This window comes from Pseudorasbora parva, chromosome 1 (genome assembly GCF_024679245.1).
Source record: "Pseudorasbora parva isolate DD20220531a chromosome 1, ASM2467924v1, whole genome shotgun sequence".
Taxonomy (NCBI): domain Eukaryota; kingdom Metazoa; phylum Chordata; class Actinopteri; order Cypriniformes; family Gobionidae; genus Pseudorasbora; species Pseudorasbora parva.
In genome coordinates this window covers 22,141,761-22,156,620 of record NC_090172.1, presented here as the reverse complement: position 1 = coordinate 22,156,620, position 14,860 = coordinate 22,141,761, and the positions used below count along the sequence as shown (strand labels likewise).

The 14,860-nt window shown below is 36.7% G+C and overlaps 1 protein-coding gene across 1 annotated transcript in view; it reads left to right on the top strand.

Annotated features, from left to right (window-relative positions):
• pcxb (pyruvate carboxylase b) overlaps window positions 1-14,860 on the top strand; it is a 316,419-nt gene that overhangs the window by 99,708 nt on the left and 201,851 nt on the right. Inside the window, 2 exon segments of the mRNA XM_067435536.1 lie at window positions 5,915-5,961; window positions 5,964-6,076. Of these exon segments, the coding sequence (XP_067291637.1) occupies window positions 5,915-5,961; window positions 5,964-6,076 (160 nt within the window).

Genomic DNA, 14,860 nt, shown 5'->3' with positions numbered 1-14,860 from the left:
AAAGTTGGTGACTTCTGCGGTCTGTGCACCTCAGCATGTGCTGAACCTGCTCTGTGATTTTTTTTTTTTTTTTTTACATGGCCTACAACTTTGTGGCTGATTTTCTGTTGTTCCCAATTGCTTCCACTTTGTTACAATACCTCTAACAGTTGACTGTGGAATATTTAGTAGTGAGGAAATTTCACAAATAGACTTATTGTACATGTGTCAACCTACCATGGTATCATGCTTGAATTCACTGAGTGACCCATTCTTTCACAAATGTTTGTAGAAGCAGTCTGCATGCTTAGGTGCTTGATTTTATACACATGTGGCCATGAAAGTGATTGGAACACCTGAATTCAGTGATTTAAAGAGGTTTACAAATACTTTAGGTATTATAGTGTGTGTTTTTTATTTTTATTTTTATCTGATGCCGCTCTGGATTCATTTAAGAAAAAGACAAAGCATGAGCAAATTTGTATGGTTGTTTTGATGGATTTGTTTATCTATTGAGTAGGACTGTCAATTGATTAAAAAACTTAATCTAATTAATTACATACTCTGTGATTAATTAGTCTAAATGAATCACATTCATAATTTTTTTGCTGTGAAAGTATTTTAAATATTTAAATTAAAAAGAAACAATAAATTATCAGCATTAGTGACATTTAAGTTCAAATACTCTTTTGTTATTATTTTCACTGTTCAAATATTGGACATAACAATCAACAATATGACCTAGTATGCTGAGGAAATAAATTCAAAAGTGCTTCAGGAAGATGATGTATGTATGTAGATTCAGTTGTATGTATGCATGTATGTATTTATGTATGTATAGTTTTTTCAATGTACATACATACATGCATACATACAAGGAAACTGGTCTGCAGGACATTGCGTTTAGGGACATTACCCATTTAGCAAGGGTTATTGGTCGGTCACATACAGATTTGCTAAGTTCTAAGAATATCAGTAGGTGCGTTAACATGGAGCACTGTAATCTTTTTTTAAAGTCCAATATGAATGAAAATGGTTCATATAAACACCTCAATCTTGCTGAATAAAAATGCCCAAACCGAAATTGTAATCGGTTTGAGAGGGGTGGGATGGGATGAACCTTTCCATGTACGTCCTTAGCCCCGTTTCCACCAAAATTACCAGGAACAATTTGTACCAGGAACTTTTTTACAGGAACTTTCCCCCCCCCCCCCCCCCCCCCCCCCCCCCAGATCTGCAAATCTCTCTGTGTTTCCACCGCGGTGAAGATTAGTCAAATTAGTCTGGTGATGTAGGACTGCGTGCGACTGGTCCTCCAAGTCAGTGATGGACAGTAATCATTTTTGCGCGACCGTAAAAATGAACAAAAAATGATGACATTTTTTTGTACCGATTGAAAGATTTAGTGGACTGTTTACTGAACGTTATCTAAACGTTCACCATCAGCTCTGTTTTCTGTTCACCTTCAGCTCTGTTTTTCTGTTTACCATCAGCTCTGTTTTCTGTTCACCATCAGCTCTGTTTCTATTCACCATCAGCTCTGTTTTCTGTTCACCATCAGCTCTGTTTTTCTGTTCACCATCAGCTCTGTTTTCTGTTCACCATCAGCTCTGTTCACCTTCAGATCTGTTTTCTGTTCACCATCAGCTCTGTTTTCTGTTCACCATCAGCTCTGTTTTCTGTTCACCTTCAGCTCTGTTTTTCTGTTTACCATCAGCTCTGTTTCTGTTCACCTTCAGATCTGTTTTCTGTTTACCATCAGCTCTGTTTTTCTGTTTACCATCAGCTCTGTTTCTGTTCACCATCAGCTCTGTTTCTATTCACCATCAGCTCTGTTTTCTGTTCACCATCAGCTCTGTTTTTCTGTTCACCATCAGCTCTGTTTTTCTGTTCACCATCAGCTGTTTTCTGTTCACCATCAGCTCTGTTTTCTGTTCACCATCAGCTCTGTTTTCTGTTCACCATCAGCTCTGTTTTCTGTTCACCATCAGCTTTTTTTCTGTTCACCATCAGCTCTGTTTTTCTGTTCACCATCAGCTGTTTTCTGTTCACCATCAGCTCTGTTTTCTGTTCACCATCAGCTCTGTTTTCTGTTCACCATCAGCTCTGTTTTCTGTTCACCATCAGCTTTTTTTCTGTTCACCATCAGCTCTGTTTCTGTTCACCATCAGCTCTGTTTTCTGTTCACCATCAGCTCTGTTTTTCTGTTCACCATCAGCTCTGTTTTCTGTTCACCATCAGCTCTGTTTTCTGTTCACCTTCAGCTCTGTTTTTCTGTTCACCATCAGCTCTGTTTTCTGTTCACCATCAGCTCTGTTTTCTGTTCACCATCAGCTCTGTTTTCTGTTCACCTTCAGCTCTGTTTTTCTGTTTACCATCAGCTCTGTTTCTGTTCACCATCAGCTCTGTTTCTATTCACCATCAGCTCTGTTTTCTGTTCACCATCAGCTCTGTTTTTCTGTTCACCATCAGCTCTGTTTTTCTGTTCACCATCAGCTGTTTTCTGTTCACCATCAGCTCTGTTTTCTGTTCACCATCAGCTCTGTTTTCTGTTCACCATCAGCTCTGTTTTCTGTTCACCATCAGCTTTTTTTCTGTTCACCATCAGCTCTGTTTTTCTGTTCACCATCAGCTGTTTTCTGTTCACCATCAGCTCTGTTTTCTGTTCACCATCAGCTCTGTTTTCTGTTCACCATCAGCTCTGTTTTCTGTTCACCATCAGCTTTTTTTCTGTTCACCATCAGCTCTGTTTCTGTTCACCATCAGCTCTGTTTTCTGTTCACCATCAGCTCTGTTTTTCTGTTCACCATCAGCTCTGTTTTCTGTTCACCATCAGCTCTGTTTTCTGTTCACCTTCAGCTCTGTTTTTCTGTTCACCATCAGCTCTGTTTTCTGTTCACCATCAGCTCTGTTTTCTGTTCACCATCAGCTCTGTTTTCTGTTCACCTTCAGCTCTGTTTTTCTGTTCAACATCATCTCTGTTTTCTGTTCACCATCAGCTCTGTTCACCTTCAGATCTGTTTTTCTGTTCACCATCAGCTCTGTTTTTCTGTTCACCATCAGCTCTGTTTTCTGTTCACCATCAGCTCTGTTTTCTGTTCACCATCAGCTCTGTTTTCTGTTCACCTTCAGCTCTGTTTTTCTGTTCACCATCAGCTCTATTTTCTGTTCACCATCAGCTCTGTTTTCTGTTCACCTTCAGCTCTGTTTTTCTGTTCAATATCATCTCTGTTTTCTGTTCATCATCAGCTCTGTTCACCTTCAGATCTGTTTTTCTGTTCACCATCAGCTCTGTTCACCTTCAGATCTGTTTTCTGTTCACCTTCAGCTCTGTTTTCTGTTCACCTTCAGCTCTGTTTTCTGTTCACCATTCAGCTCTGTTCACCTTCAGATCTGTTTTTCTGTTCACCATCAGCTCTGTTTTCTGTTCACCATCAGCTCTGTTTTCTGTTCACCATCAGCTCTGTTTTCTGTTCACCTTCAGCTCTGTTTTTCTGTTCACCATCAGCTCTATTTTCTGTTCACCATCAGCTCTGTTTTCTGTTCACCTTCAGCTCTGTTTTTCTGTTCAATATCATCTCTGTTTTCTGTTCATCATCAGCTCTGTTCACCTTCAGATCTGTTTTTCTGTTCACCATCAGCTCTGTTCACCTTCAGATCTGTTTTCTGTTCACCTTCAGCTCTGTTTTCTGTTCACCATCAGCTCTGTTTTCTGTTCACCATTCAGCTCTGTTCACCTTCAGATCTGTTTTTCTGTTCACCATCAGCTCTGTTTTCTGTTCACCTTCAGCTCTATTTTTCTGTTCACCATCAGCTCTGTTTCTGTTCACCATCAGCTCTGTTTTCTGTTCACCTTCAGCTCTGTTTTTCTGTTCACTATCAGCTCTGTTTTCTGTTCACATTCAGCTCTGTTTTTCTGTTGACCATCAGCTCTGTTTCTGTTCAGTTTTCTGTGTTGGTTGATTGTTGTAGGATTCTATATTTTTACTTGTTATTCTTTTTTTTTCTTCCCTTTGTTGCACTTTGAGATTCTTCGGAATCAAAAGTGTGTTATAGATAAAATCTGTTATTATTATTATTATTATTATTATTATTATTATTATTATTATTATTATTATTATTATTATTTATTAAATACAGCGCACGCCTCCACCACTGAAGAGCGCCACCACTCCAACACTTCCATCAAGCCATTTAAAAAATAAAAATAATTATAAATAAATGTTCCAATCAATGATCCAGGTTCTCATCTCCTCTTTCATTTAACAGTTAAATGGATGGTGGCATTGAACAGCTCAGGGTCAAAGTTCAATATAGAATGGATTAATCTGTTATTTTGTTCTCAGATTAATTGAAATGAACACGCTATTTTGACAGCCCTAGTATTAAGGTATGGAGAGTGTATTTAATGGTCTGATGTGCGATATTTATTTGGAAGCCAGTTTGACACTTGCTCATGACATTTCTTTCTCTGAGAAAATGGGCTAGTCTGCATTTACCACAGTAGTTATTAGGTTCAAACATCTCTCTGTTTTATGGATTTGGGGCAATAAGACCTTTGTTCCAGATGTTGGTGAATATATCTGAACTAAGGTTGATAATATCTCTCTCTCTCTCTCTCTCTCTCTCTCTCTCCTCTCTCTCTCTCTCTCTCTCTCTCTCTCTCTCTCTCTCTCTCTCTCTCTCTCTCTCTCTCTCTCTCTCTCTATCTCTTCACATCCTCTGACAGTAACGCTCATATTTGTTTACCTTAACAAACATTAATTCCTTAGTTGACCTGGCACCACATAGCTCAACAGAATGCAACTGGTGTGAAGTAAAAACAGCTTTGTGCAAAAGAAAAGAACTCTGCTAATGCTTAATTAACACATACAGTTAATCGAGCATCAACATGAATTAATTTGTAAATGAAGCTAAACCGGCACTATTTTAACTGTATAGCAAAAAAAAATGCAATTAGACAAGGTTTGAAAATGTATTCTTTACCTGTATAGATAAAGTATGTTACCCTATGCTACTGTTGACAAGTTAGAAGATCTGTACAGTGTGTTGTATGTATGCCTTCTTGACAGCATGTGGTTTACGAGCTTATTTTTGACATTTTCATGCCAAGTCATTAGCGTACCTCCTGTCTTTTACAGAATGTCAAAGCAGCTTCTTAACCACCATATGCTTTTACATCCAACCAAGAACAAAAAAACAAGTTTTTAAGTCTTTTCCCCTGTCTCAAAATCTCAAAAATAAAATTTGAAGTGGTTTATCAACTAGGCAGCTTAGCGATAAAATTAGTTCCTACCAGCTAAAATAGCAGCTCCCTTGAAGTCCCTGAAGTGATTTGCTAGATATTTCCTTAGGTAGTTTTGAGAGCAAATTAGTATTTGTGCTTAATGCTGTTCGCATAGCCATTTTAATTCATTTAATCTAATTTTATGTGATTTTTTTTTCTTTTTTTCTACCACTTTGAATCAAGTCTGAAATACTTTAATTGTTTGAATTAAGCAAAGATTGATTTGGATTATAAGAAACTGTGTCTCATTGACAATCAATACGTCTACACAGTAATGGATTCAAATGAATCAAAGCAAATTGCTTGATATTGGAGCGAGCACTAAGTGGGCAAACTTTTTTCATGGATAAACATTTCAAAAGGAGGAAGATCAGCGAATTAATTTATGCAGCTGTGATTGTCAAAAGATAAAAGTGTGATTGGGTTTTCAAGTTTGTGTAATGGAATTTCATTCCACTTCAGGGTTTATTCATCAGTTAGCGCTGATAACGTCTCTCTCTCTCTCTCTCTCTCTCTCTCTCCTCTCTCTCTCTCTCTCTCTCTCTCTCTCTCTCTCTCTCTCTCTCTCTCTCTCTCTCTCTCTCTCTCTCTCTCTCTCTCTCTCTCTCTCTCTCTCTCTCTCTCTCTCTCTTTCTCTGCCTCTGCTAGTGTGGATTTGGTTCATGCACAGCTGCGTGTGTGTGAGGGCCGCAGTCTTCTGAGCTGGGTCTCGAACAGGACAAGATCAAGATCAATGGCTGTGCCATTCAGTGCCGGGTCACTACAGAAGATCCCTCCCGTGGTTTTCAACCAGACACAGGTCGCATAGAGGTATGCCTGCTAAATGACATGCAATGAAAATTACAGTAACATCACTCCAATGAATACAAGACGTGAACAGATTGTGAAGTAGGCCAATCAGGAAACGAGCAACAAGAAACTGGAAAAAAAATATTTGATATTAGTCTATTCAATAACATCTTTATTCGTAATAAAATAAATGTATTTTCTCTCACTCCAATTTTCTCGGGAGCTGTTTAAAAAGTTAGGGCCACGCTCATTTATCTGAATTTGTCTCTACGCTCTACATTCATGCTCACTATAACACACAAAGACCCCCGCACACTTTCAGAGAGGTGTTATTTGATGAGTCATCGCGCAGTGAGCATTGATTGAAAGTGATTTTCGGGTAGTGCTCTTGTTGAGTTGAAAGAGGGGACGACTAGCCCGCCGCATGCTCAATTTAACGCACTGTTTTGTTCCAGTGGCAACATTTTAATGTTTTAAGAAAGCCATCCTAGAGCAGAAAAGGCCCATCCATCTGTGCTGGGTACTGCTAGAAGCTGCACTTAGCTGTCTTTTTATTTATGAAGAAATCTGGCTTTGTGTGATGGTATTTTATGGACTGAAAAACCTCTCAGCATGTTGGAACAGAGAACATGAGTAATTGGCCTTCATTACTTAAGTATTGATTTCACTCAAATGCTATTCAGACTGAACACTCTAATTCAATTACATTTGTAATAATACTAATTATTAATGTCATTTAGACCTCAGAGTGCAGTACTTGTCATAATGCAGGACATGATGACTGAAATTCTTTCTTTACTACTAAAAGCCAACTAAAGCATTTTCCTGGGCAATTTATTTTGACTTTTACATAACATTCATTGGAATCCATTTTATTGCAGAAGATGAGCATTTTATTTTATTATAATTTTTTTAATAAGTTTAATGAAAAAGTTATATTTTTCAGTCTATATCTAAGCTGTCTGGGGGGGATATATTGTATATATAGTACAAGTACAATTACATGTGAATTACATGAAACTTTGTAGCTTTCACTCAGATCTGGTTCTGGCTTTGATTTTTCATTGGCAGTGATTTTGTTGTATTGAGTACCTATTCAGGATTATTTCTCATTCTATATTTGTTTTGCAATAAAACATAATCAAAAAGCTGCCTCTCACATAATATATAAATTATCCATTATCAATATATAAATATGAAAATAGCATTAGTGTTTTAAGTTTAGAAAGCTAGAACCTTTGGAAACACAGGAAAGCTCTCTCTTGCACTCTCTGACTCACCTGTTTCTCATTACATCTTGTATCTTCCCTGTCTGAAATATTCCCTTTATCTTTTGTTTCTGTCTTTAGTCTGCATTGTGTATTAAAAGATACCCAAATCTCATGGGGTACTTGAGTTTGCCCGTCACAATCACAAAAACTGTGATTTTTTTTTTTTTTCGTCTTCAATTCCAGCGTGGGATTTTATTTGGAATGCCTGAGGAAGACAATACCCAAACAAATCATTTTTTAATTTTCTTGCACCAGTAAGGTACAACAGGCTAAAGGCACATCTAAAAAAAATGCTTTTCACTACTCCCTAAGTGTATGATTGCAGAAAAACATATATGTTTATATTTGATGGAGCAATGGATTTTGTGTGAAAATAAGTAAATAAATAATAAAAGCTGTTCATTTTGTTTAAAAATCTATAAATCATTGAGGTGGCAAATGGCACCAGTATTGATACTCATACTTAAAGCTAAATATGTTTTTGGACCCTACTATATTAACATGTCTAAGTTAATACTTGTTCAGAACAATCACTTTAGCAAAGTTTGTACACATTTTCTGTTTATTTTGATAAGTAAAATATTTATTTTTGTTCAATTAAATATGCTGCTATTAAAATATGTTAATATAAAAGTATATTTTAAAAGTACAGAAACAAAGAATAACTATAAATGGTATTTTATTATATGATGGTTTCATTTTAAATATGGATATTATCTTCAAGGTGTTGTTGAGGAACTGGAGCAGGCCGCTGGAGTGACTGTTATTAAGATGAAGGCAACACGCACCCTCGCAAGCAGCGGGACTTTTATTATGCCTATGACTTTTTTTATTTATTTTATTATGGACATTAGTATGAGGTAAAGCAGCTCTGTTTATTAAATTAGATACATTTTGAGTGTGTGGAAAATAATGTTATGACGTTACTCTGTACGTTCGCACAGCGGCTGCTGTGACACTTGTTGCACACTGCAGTGAGAGTAAAGCATTTCTGCTAATAAAACCGGAAACCAAGGATCATGCAGACTGACGCAACTGACATGTGACTCCCTCACATGTCCCAGCTCATTGATTAAAATAGCATATTTCTCACAGTTTACAAATAGTTGGAAACATGGTTATTGTAAGTACACAACTGAACTAAACACTGGCCTAGTGGTTTTTGGATATTTTACTGAAAATGTTACATAGTGCACCGTTAGGTATTATGCCTTTTGCCCAAGTCCCCCCCCCCCCCCAAAAAAAAAAACAACAACAACAACAACAACAACAACATACTTTTACATATTATTCCATTATTGAAAACTGCTGCTTTAATTACCTTGAACACCTTTGTATCAGTATAACATATATATTCTCATTTGCTACTTAAATCTACATTTTGAAAAACAATCAAATATTAGATCAAATTAGAGCAGAATCAGCTTTGCACAGATGTCTGTGATCGCATCAAAGATCAGAAAAATGTACACGGGCAGCTTGAAAAGCGGATGTTATGGAGAGTGCCACAGAATGTTTTTGTGCATCTAGTGTTTACAGGAAGTCAAATCAAAGGCGCCTTGAGCCCCGTTGTACCTGTTGTTAGTAGATTACCCCCACCTGATTATCATTGGCTCTTCCTGTTGGGAACCTTACACTCATTTGCGCTGCTCTTGTATATTGCGGTGGTATAATAGAAATGAGCTGGCTGCAGCCATGTTCTGTTCTTTAATCTTTGACCCATGTTCTTTCATTGCATATTGTCAGAAGATAACCACAGAACTTTACACTCCCATTTGTGCTTTTATGAGATTGTGTTCTCCTGCTAATTCACTGTGTTTATTCAAAGTTTCTGATGTGTGTCAGTGAATTAGTTGTGTAAAATGCATTTGATCCTAATTTTATTTATTCTCATTTCCTCTCACAAAATAAAATAATAAAATAAAAACAATTGTATGGTTTTCACAATTACTATCCTCTTTTCGTATATGACAAAAAGAAGCTTGGACATTCTCCCTGGCATTTCTTTTAAAAATATCTAAAATTGGGGTGGGTGTATAGCGTATATATACTACAAATACAATTACCTGTGAATTACATGGAAATGTTTAATTTTCACTCAGTTGTGTTCTGGCTTTGACTTTTATTTGCAGTGGTTTTGTTGGAGCACCTATTAATTATTATTTCATATATTATTATTAATTCGGACACAGTCGCCGCTTTTCGGCCGTGAAAGTAAAGAGCTCTGTTTATCATATCAGATACATTTAAGTGTGTTGAAAATGATGTTATGACATTACTCTGTGTGTTCGCTTAGCGGCTGAATGTGACATGTTCACACTGCTAAAAAAAAAAAGCGCTTCTGCAGAATAAAACCAAGGTAACGCAGATATGGCGCGATTGACAGGTGACTCGCTCAAATGCTATGCTAAAACGTCCCGGTCCTTAGTTAAAATAGCAATTTTCTCATAATTTACAAATAGTTTGGAAACATTTGGGATATTGTAAGTACTCAACTGAACAAAAAATATAACACTGGCCTAGTGGTTTTGAATATTTTACTTTAAGTGCACCTTTAAGTTAATACATCCATTATCAATAAATAAATATGAAAATAGCATTAGTGTTTTAAGTTTAGAAAGCTAAAACAGAGTGCCTTTGGAAACACAGGAAAGCTCTCTCTTGCACACTCTGACTCAACCTGTTTCTCATTACATCTTGTATCTTCCCTGAAATATTCCCTTTATCTTTTGTTTCTGTCTTTAGTCTGCATGGTGTATCAAAGATACCCAAATCTCATGGGGTACTTGAGTTTGCCCGTCACAATCACAAAAAACGGTGATCTTTTTTTTCTTCTCCAGTTCCAGCGTGGGATTTGATTTGGAATGCCAGAGGAAGACAATACCCAAACAAATCTTTTTTTAATTTTCTGCACCAGTAGGGTTCAACAGGGCTAAAGGCACATCTAAAGAAAAAAAAAGGCTTTTCACTACTCCCAAAGTGTATGATTGCAGAAAAAAATATATATGTTTATATTTGATGGAGCAATGGATTTGTGTGAAAATAAGTAAATAATAAAAGTCTTATAAATTATTGAGGTGGCAAAAGGCATACAGTACTGATACTCATACTTTAGCTAAAATAAATAATGTCAAAGTTAATACTTGTTCAAACAATCAAAATAAAAATGTTAAAATAAAAATATATTTTAAAAGTACAGAAACAAAGATTATCTATAAATGCTATTTTATTATATGATGGTGTTGTAAGCTTGGACATTTTGCCTGGCGTTTATTTAATAATAATATAAAAAAAAAAGGTTGAAACCATAGGGATTGCAAGTCCATGATGACAGAAATTGTTAATGCGTCCTATTTCTGTAACTTGCAACTATACGTCTCTCCTATTCTCTCACTTCACGTGTTTGCTAAATTTTCTCTTCCCAGCAGGTTGAACAGTACACATGATCAGAGAGTGGGGGCCTCGGCAAACAGAGATGTAGTTCAGCCGTGAAATGTGTGTACCTAAAAAAATACACTGTTAAAATGCATGGCCAAACATAATTAAATCCTGGATTGGATGAATAAGTCATGGCTAGAGTGCTCCAGAGAGGTGGAAGAGATGCACAGAGGAGGAAAGAGAGAGAAAGCTCAGCAAGAAAGGGCTTAATATGTCTGGCCCAGCAAGAGATCATAGCATTTTGAGAGAGAGAGAGAGAGAGAGAGAGAGAGAGAGAGAGAGAGAGAGAGAGAGAGAGAGAGAGAGAGAGAGAGAGAGAGAGAGAAAATTAAAGAATACCCCCCCCCCCCAGCACAACAATGGACAGTCCTTCTGAAAACAGCGTGTGTTTGTGAGTGAATTATGTTGTGAGTACTGTTTTAAAGGGTTGTTTAGTGACGTAATGTTTGTGAGAACGTAAGGGAAGAGTAAACAAGATGGATGAAGTTCACTGCTCCAGTCTCATGCGCTTTATTACTTGATAACTCCTGACAGATTCCACACAGTGGGATACAGAAAGAGATGGGGACAGTTGAATTAAAATGGCTTTGGCAATATATCTCTCTTTGCTCTGCTTCTAAAGAAAGTGCTTGCACACACACTGTATATTCTTAGAAGTTTAATTTACTCACTTGAGACGCTTGTTCCTTCAAATTAATTAAGTAATGGCAAGCAATGAAAACGCCTGTCATTCACCTAATGTGCTCTTCTAAATGAGTCAACTTAACCATTTAAATGAAGCTCGGGTTCATTGTTTCTACTTAGATATTTCAGTTGATGAACTAAATTGTAGTCATTATATTAATTATATTGTCATATGACTGATTCTGCTCAGTCGACCATGATAGCTACCAATATGCAAAAAAAAGTTACCAAAGTTACTTTTATCAAACAACTTCACCAGAGGGAACACTAATGGTGACTGCGTTTTAAAAAGACAAAACAACAATATCATAAAGTGCGAAAACTTCTATTAATTCTTAATCACAACTACATGTCCCCCTAAATTCTTACCCTTTTATCAAGCATGCTGAATTAAATTATTCAAGCGCACAAGCGTATGTGTATCCCCCCCAGCTACAGTGTTCAGAAGCAGACACAACAATATAAAGTTCATCGCTGAGCCTTAGATTTATTAAGGATTTATCATGCAGTCTAATTAGCAGAACCAGAAAACTTATGGATTCAACAAGTTTATACCAGCCAGAGCAATATTTCATACAAATAAAGAAATACTTCAGGCAGAATATGTTGTTGTTGTCGTTTTCAGACTGAACACATGGACACATCAATGTGGCCAATTGGATCAAAGTGTTCTATATTTTAACTTATATACATATTTTATGTATGTATATAAAATTTATTCCATTGATTTCCTTTGTCTCTATGTATGTGTTCCTTTTTTTCCTTTAACCCTTTTTTCATGTAAAAGGACATTTTTGTTTGTTTTGCCCTTCTTTTTTGGCTTTTTATTTATTTATTTTATTTTTTTAGAAATTTCGCATGACCCGCATGAAGAGAACAGTAAAGTATGATTGAGTGGTTCTGTACAGAGAGAGAGAGAGAGAGAGAGAGAGAGAGAGAGATAGAGAGAGAGAGAGAGAGAGAGAGAGAGAGAGAGAGAGAGAGAGAGAGAGAGAGAGAGAGAGAGAGAGAGAGAGAGAGAGAGAGAGAGAGAGAGAGAGAGAGAGAGAGAGAGAGAGAGAGAGTCAAGGTGGTAAAGGATGTATGGAAATGCAGGGTGGAGGAGAGAGTGATGTATTAGGGACATGTTGATGGAGAGATCAATAGATAAGACATACAGACTCTATTCACACATTCAGTGTTTCAGATTATGGCAGCTTGTTGACAGCTGTATGAATTCTGCTTATATCTAGCATATATTTACTGAACTTGCTCTGTGGTTATAGAACCAAACTCTTTTTCATAACTAAACTGTTAGTGAACAGTTTTAGCTTGCAAAATAACACACTCTTTTTGATCCGATTAGCCGCATTAACCTGTGTGCGTGCGTTCATTCTGAAAACAACATGTCCTCCCTGCAGAACGTGAATGGTTTTCTGCTGTATTGTGAACAGCCACTGTGAATCGTTGCACCGCCTGCATGAGACCTTCACATGCACATTCACACACATGCACTCTTACACACGCCTGCTTCCTCCATGCAATCAGAATAGATTGAATTCCTCTCATCCACCTCACCTCTCAGCGGGGTAGAAACGCTACCTTACAGTGCATGGGAAATGCAAAAATACATCAGTTTACACAGACACACTCTCAGAGTCATGATATTAAAACAATGCGTGGGCAACACACTCTGAGCAAAGACTCCCAGCTATACCATACAGCTTATGTTTTATTGTGCACATAAAGTGGGGGTATATATATATATATATATATATATATTTAAAATAAAATAAAAATCTACATATGTACAAACTGTAGGATTTAAAACAAATACATACATATTATAAAGGTCGCCAATCAAGTACATTTGTGACATTGACCTATTGTACAGATACAGAAGTTCTTCCAGTAAAGCTCAAGAAAATCATTCTGGAGAACACGATCATCAGGTTTTGCACAGGTTATGCTAAAATGAAATTTAAAGTCAATGAAATCCATTTTAATGTTTTAACTTTTTACTCAAAATCTCATGATGTGAGTATAAATAGAATTGTTTTATTTATTTTTTTAGAAAGAAGCATATTCACTAGTGAGCTCATACTTTGTAACCACACTGTACGTACATTATATGCACATGCTCATCTCATAATTCAGCCCAGTGGCATTATTATGCATAGCTGGCACACACGGAATAACAAATGAACAGATGCAGGCAACATGCGTGTTCTTAGAAGGCTTTGGTTTGTGTTGTTAACCCTTAAAGGGACGGGAAGGTTTTTTAAAAAAAAGCCTTAAAATAATTGCTATTTACCAAAACATTAGGACTCAAATAATACATTTTAATGTTTTCCTTTCAAATACAGCTTTTATTTATTTTTACAGCTTGCATCTCATGTCAAAATAATATGCAGAAGATAGCACTGAAGGGTTAAAAGTTCTGAAAACACAAAGATGCCCATATTAGCATTCATGCAGTGGCTACTGTATACATCAAAGAGATCTCGCTGCGATAGAGGGGGGAAAACATAGGGTGAGATCTTGTTTGATCATGTGATAAACACTAAGCTTCCCACTGAGAAGCTTCCTGAAAAAAAAGTGTCATTAATGACAGCATTATAATTATTCTCCTCATCAATGCAATATTAGTCCTTGATTGTTATCTTGATTAAGTCATAGCCTTCATCATCAACATCATTATTGTTATCATCGGCTTCTTTAATAATATGCGCACACACACATGCACACACACGCACATGCAGACAGAGAAGCGGCACTAGGGTGAGGTTTGGGGTCGGGATGAAAACGTTTATCATGGTGGCTGGTCAAAGAGGACAGTGGAATCACTTAGACCACACACAAATGAATAATACACACACACAGACATCTCTAATGCAGCGCTTTCATCAATGCTGAAAGCTCAGTATCCACAGAGGTCCAAAAAATATTTGGACACTTAATGCACACATAAAAATGTTATGCAACAAAATATCATACGAGTAACATCTATTTTAAACGTAGCACAAACAGAAATCCAAGTTTTTTTTTTAAATGTCAAAACCTGCTGAAAATTCCCCTTTGCCATAACAGGAATTCAATTACTTTTTAAAATAAATTACAATAGTTATTTTAAATTGCAGATACATTTAACAGGGTTAAAATGTTTTGATCAAATACATTGCAGCCTTGGTGTGGATAAGGTAATGACGTTCAGACATGTTTACAAAAGTGTCCTGTCACTTTTTGGCACAAGTAAACACTACAGCTCTACAGTGTTTTCCCAACATTTTTCTTCTGTAGTCCATCCACAGTAAAACCAGGAAAGAAATATGATTCATTTTTATGAGGGAGAGGCGGGCAGTAATAGGGCTGAGGGGAGTGGATTAGGATAGAGATGTATAGAGAGAAGACGATTCTTGATGTCTTCACTGCT